The sequence below is a fragment of the Malaclemys terrapin genome, chromosome 6, assembly GCF_027887155.1.
Source record: "Malaclemys terrapin pileata isolate rMalTer1 chromosome 6, rMalTer1.hap1, whole genome shotgun sequence".
Classification (NCBI taxonomy): Eukaryota; Metazoa; Chordata; order Testudines; family Emydidae; genus Malaclemys; species Malaclemys terrapin.
In genome coordinates this window covers 129,378,674-129,384,577 of record NC_071510.1, presented here as the reverse complement: position 1 = coordinate 129,384,577, position 5,904 = coordinate 129,378,674, and the positions used below count along the sequence as shown (strand labels likewise).

General features: G+C 49.5%; 1 protein-coding gene across 1 annotated transcript; it reads left to right on the top strand.

Moving 5' to 3' along the window:
• The first annotated feature begins 1,495 nt into the window (after positions 1-1,495).
• Positions 1,496-4,658, top strand: LOC128839397 (myogenesis-regulating glycosidase-like). Its single transcript, XM_054032372.1, has one exon. The coding sequence runs from the start codon at positions 1,676-1,678 to the stop codon at positions 3,710-3,712; it is 2,037 nt and encodes a 678-aa protein (XP_053888347.1). The 5' UTR covers positions 1,496-1,675; the 3' UTR covers positions 3,713-4,658.
• Positions 4,659-5,904: the final 1,246 nt, after the last annotated feature.

The following is a 5,904-nucleotide window of genomic DNA, read 5'->3' as shown; positions in this document are numbered from 1 at the left end:
AGGGGAGGGGCCAGGCAGGATGGTCTCGCGGGCCGGATGTGGCCCGCGGGCCGTAGTTTGCCCACCTCTGACTTAGACATAGATAAAATTAAGTTTGGTTACTTGGAGATCATCACCTGGTTACTCTTCTGTGGCTGTTAATGAGCACTCCCCAATAAAGGTGTGTGAGGCTTTTCAGTTTAGCCTCTAGTCTTAGGCAAGCTAATGCCTTAATCCAGACTTTTAAAACTAGAAAGGCCTAGTGCCGTGTTTCTCTGATTACCATCTTCCCTTCAACACACATGCAGTCTGTCTACCGCTAAATGAAAATCGGAATTTCTGTTTCACAGGAAATTCTGGCGTTTCAACATTTGTTTTAATCCCAAACTGGATGGAATCATTGAATGAAAAAAAAATTGATATTTCAATGCAAAGTTATGAATCAAAAATCTTTGATAATGTTTTTGGTAAATGTTTTGACAGTCCCGAATCGAAAGATTGATTTGGACTGTTAAACAGATAGAAATGCTTCTTTTTGAGTCAGTTTGACATGAAAACTGCATCTGCCTTTGGCAGTGTCCCCAACCGTTTTACCTCATGTCCCCCCAGGGCTGGGAAGTGTGGTCACGATTGGGACCACAGCTGGGAGCAGGGTCAGGGCCGGGAGCCAAGACTGGGGCTGGAGTCGCAGCCAACCCAGGAACCTGAAGTTGAGACCTAGGCCGGCCGCCGCTGGGGGTGGGGCTGGGAGCAGGAGTGGAGCTGGGGCCGCAGCTGGAAGGAAGCTGAGGCCAGGCCGGTAGCCAGGGCCACAGCGAGTTGCAGAGGCGCAGCTGGGCCAGCAGCCGGGGCTGGGCCAGGGCTGGGGGCAGAGCCGGGCTGGGTGGCGCTCCCTCCCTGCCCCCCGTGGGGGCTGGCCCAGACCCCGCCATGACCCCCCCACACCCAAACATTCCTCTGCACCCCCACAGTTTGGGGACCATTGCTGTAGCCAGTAGGAGCAGAAGCAGCCAACGCAGGGACCTTGGGACATTCAGCACATTTTCTAAAGTTTTGACAGGACTTCCTCTGCCCTGTGCTGATTGGCTGTTTGCTCATCCTTTCTGCTCTCACACCTCTACTTCACTCCACATCTACCCTCTTACCCTCTTCTCCCCAGCCCTGTCCCCCTTTCCCTTCAGTGTCCCCTCTCCATGCCCTTTGCTTTCCACTTAGCTGATCCCCCTCCTAACTAAACACATACACACACTCGCACACTGACTCTCTCTCTGTGGCACTAACATGCCATTTGCTTCCATCACGTTGTTCACTCTGCCTGGAGGGTTCTACTCCTTCGCCACCCTGTCTCCCTTGTCTGTTTAGGTTGTTAGCTCTTCAGGACAGGGGCTGCCTGCTACTCCATTTGTACAGCGCCTGGCGTAAACGGGCCCATTATTGCTTGGTCTCTATGTTCTACTGTAATATATTTGACTTAGAGGATGCTTATACGTATTTTTCCCCCTTCTGTTTCAGACACCACTGTTCAGGAGTTGAAGGGATCTGGAGAAGAAATGACAGCTCCATACACCACTGTTCCTTTCCTTTATTTGAGAGCCTGACAAGAACTCTGCCAAAAGTAACTAACTGTTTTTGGCTTTGTGTAAAATCAGCCGTCTTGTTGTTGTTTAGGAGTGAGTGCTTCAGAAACAAAAGCATCATGTACACATTCCTGCCTGAAAGCTTCAACCCGGTGAAGCCGAAGCCGTCCAAGGAGCTGAAGCCAATGATTGGTGCAGTGCTTGTCGGGCTCATCTTGTTCATTTCGGCGGTGGTGGCTTGGTGCTACTACACGGCGTCTCTCAGGAAGGCAGAGCGGCTAAAGACGGAATTAATGGACCTGAGGAAGGATGGGTTCATCATCAAAAACCACAACGGGGAGGTGGTTTTCAGACTGGCCTTCCAGTCGGGCACCCTCGACCTGGAGTCCTGCTCGAAAGAAGGGGAAATTTTAACCTGCACCAGGTCAGACAGAGGGAAGCTGAATTTCTTCATTCAGACGGTCAAGCCCAAGGACACGGTGATGTGCTACCGCGTCCGCTGGGAGGAGTTTGTGGTGGACACGGTGGTCGAGCACACCATGTTTTGGGAAGACGCTCACTGGTACGGGGGCTGTGAAATGAGCGTCCAGCACTGGCCAATCAGACTCCCAGGGTACCAGGAGCCCATGCCCTTTGTGACGAGCGACGTGTATTCCTTCAGGGGCAGCTTTGGAGGCATCTTGGAAAGGTACTGGCTGTCCTCGAAAGCGGCGGCTATAAAGATCAACGACTCGGTGCCCTTCCACCTGGGGTTTAACGCCAATGAACGGTCGCTCTTCTTTCAAGCCAGATATAAGGATTCTCCCTACAAACCTCCCCTTGGGCAGCAGCCTTTCCCGGAGCTGAGCTACCGTGTCTGCGTTGGCTCGGATGTGACCTCCATTCACAAATACATGGTGCGCAGGTACTTTAACAAGCCTTCTAAGATTCCATCAGAAAACGCCTTCCGGTACCCAATCTGGTCTACGTGGGCTCTGTACAAAAATGATATTGACCAGGATAAGCTGTTGCGTTTTGCAGAAAAGATTAAAAAGTACCAGTTTAATTGCAGCCATATTGAAATCGACGACACCTACACACAGACTTATGGTGACTTCGACTTTGATCCGGTAAAGTTCCCTAATGTGACAGAAATGTTCAAAACACTGAAAAAAGAGGGATTTAAAGTTACCCTGTGGACACATCCCTTTATAAACTACAATTCCTCCAATTTTGGGGTGGGGATAGAGCGGCAGCTCTTTATCAAGGAGCCGACGGGGAAACTGCCCGCGATGGTGAAGTGGTGGAACGGCATTGGCGCCATATTGGATTTTACCAATCCCACAGCCAGGGAGTGGTTTCAGAGCCACCTGAAACAACTGCGGTCGAAGTACGGCATAGCGTCCTTTAAATTTGACGCTGGTGAGGTAAGCTACCTTCCAAAGCAGTTCAGCACCTTCAGGCCCTTGTCGGATCCCAGCATCTGGTCCAGACGGTACACGGAAATGGCCATTCCGTTCTACGAGCTCGCCGAAGTCAGGGTCGGCTACCAGTCCCAAAACATCTCCTGCTTCTTCCGCATCATCGACCGCGACTCGGTTTGGGGATATGAGCTTGGCCTCAAGTCCCTGATCCCTACCGTGCTCACCATTAGCATGCTGGGATACCCTTTCATTTCAGCTGACATGATTGGTGGGAATATTTTCCCCAACAAGACAGAAGGTGCTGTTGAAATCCCAGACCAGGAGCTGTACATCCGCTGGCTGGAGCTGTCAGCCTTCATGCCCTCCATGCAGTTTTCCATTCCCCCCTGGCTCTATGACAAGGAAGTGATTGAGATTGCACAGAAGTTCACAGAGCTGCATGAGTCCCTGGTTGCCCCTCTCCTGTTGGAGTTGGCTGGAGAGGTCACCAATACGGGAGACCCCATCATACGGCCCATCTGGTGGATTTCTCCCAGTGATGAATTCGCTCACAAGATCGACTCCCAGTTCCTCATTGGGGACACTCTCATGGTGGCCCCTGTCCTGGAGCTGGGCAAGCAAGAGCGAGATGTGTACCTCCCGGCCGGCAAATGGCGCAGTTACAAAGGGGAGCTGTTTGAGAAGACCCCAGTCCTGTTAACAGACTATCCCGTTGACTTGGACGAAGTTGCTTATTTCCTCTGGGTATCTTAACAGACTCCTCCATCCGCTCTAATCTTTGTGATAACCATGCCTTACTTTAGGATCTTAAAACAAATAACAATTCCAAATGCACAGTACATTTCTTTCGGGGGGGGAGGGTGCTGGAGGGGAATGGGAAATTAACAGGACTTTGTTTTTTAAATACCCTATATCTTGTCCATAAGAGACGCTCCAGTTTGGGCTTTGGTATATATAAATGCAGAAGGTATAATAGCATCACAAGATGCATACAGGAAGGCAAGGCCTTTTGAAATCTCTGAGCTCAAAAGGTAAAAGCAACCCTCGGTTTTTAGCTGTGCAGCATGTGTTGGTTTTTTTTATTATTATTTTATTTCTCCTTTAGAAACGTGGCTCCTGGGGGGCCTACAATATTTGCCATAGGCCCCCCCTCTTCTAGGTGCAGCCTATGAATCCAAATCCCATAGTGCAATGCTCCATCTTGATCTCAATGAAAGGCTGCGTGCTTCAACAGGAAGCAGTGCATGCTGGGGCCTGTAGTTTCTGGGCCACGCCTCTCCCCAAAGCAAGTGCAGCTGCAATCTGCTGTTTTAATGCAAATGAAATGCAATCTTGGAGTTGTTGCAAGTTGCCAAGATGGTCTGCAGCTGAACAAAGGGAGGACCGCCCTGATCCCAGGGGTGAAAGCATTGTTGGAAGGGAACAAGGAATGACTCGAACACGGGAAGCAATGGGTTACTACAGCACAACTAGCCTTACATTTTATAATGTGGCAAATATTATTTAAAAATGACTTTTTTAAGAGGATAAATTTAAGTAAATATATTTTATTCCTTAGTCCAGCATTGGACTGGACCTCAAATGCCCAACCCTTCCCCCCCCCCCCCTCCCCCCCATCTCTCTCGAGTACCAGGCTGGCCAGGCTATTCGACTTACCTGCAAGTATTTTAACTGTATGTTACTTACCTGGGCAGGCTGCATTATTCCGTCCTAGCCCGTTGCTAATATCTACTGGAAGGGTCTCCTCCTAGAGCACTGACTCTGCTGTTAACACTATTCCCCATTGAGCAACAACATTTGTACTGTGTATTTTCTTTCAAGGGAGTAAAATGGATTTCTGTGATACACACCTACCCTGCAGATACTTCTCTTTCCCCTTTGAAAGATGTGCTTGCAGCTTGGTTATTTGTCAAAGGAATTAACCTCTCAAAAGGTGTGTGTGACACTCCCCAGAGACTGCAGGTGCCTGCCCGCCGCACACAAACGGATCCACCCGGTTTGCTGCCGACCAACGTCTCAATGTGAAAAGCAATGACGTTTGCACTGAACAGGGCTGTGCCGATGGGGCTTTTTCATCCTTTCCAAGGAAAGGTTATGGGATTCATAGTCCAATTAAGCTAGTATTGCCTGGCAGGCTCTTTTAACTGTCTCAATTTTGTCTAAAGTTTCTTGGGCCAATTTTTCTTTGTTTGTTGCTATTTTTAAAAAGCCCAACGCTCACTAGCTCCCACGTAGGCATCTAAATGAAGTGGCTCAGTGGAAGCCGTTGAGTGCTGAGCACTTTGGAAAACTGGGCCCCATGTAATTTACTGTCCTGCTAAAAGTAGGAAATCTGAAGTTTTGGCCCGAAGGTAAAATGCAATTCTAACCTACCTGTGAGTGTCCTCTGCACCTGAGCCATAGAGGATGTGAGTCTACCGCTGCCCCTCCTACAAAGCCAATCTCTCTATCTCAAGCTGCAGAGACTTGCAGTGTTAGCTCTGGAAGTCCCCGGTTCAGTGCCTGGGGTTGGCTGAGATAGCAGTCACTGTCGTCCTAGGGGCTTGATCTTGCACCATTGAAGTCAATAGGAGTGATGCCTCTGGGTTCATTCTTAGCAGGATTTGGCCCTGGGACTGCAAGGCAAGGATAGAGCTGAGTTGCTGCTGGTGAATTCCAGCAGCCACCCAGTTCTAGTCTCCTATCAAGGAAGATGCAGGGGCAAGCGAATGTTGTGTGCTCTGTCTCTAATTCAAGTGGTTTGAGCTTAAATGTGCAAAGTAGGTGCTTGGCCTGAGCTCATCCCGAAGGCTACATTAGCAACTTGCTCTTGCAAAGTTTGGATACCCCAGGTTAGACCCACTCCTTCATGGTGCGACTTGAAATGTAACAAACTGGTTTAAGCACTGAAAATATGTCAAGACTATGTCTTGGAGGAGTCCTGACTGTGCCTCATTTTCAACTCT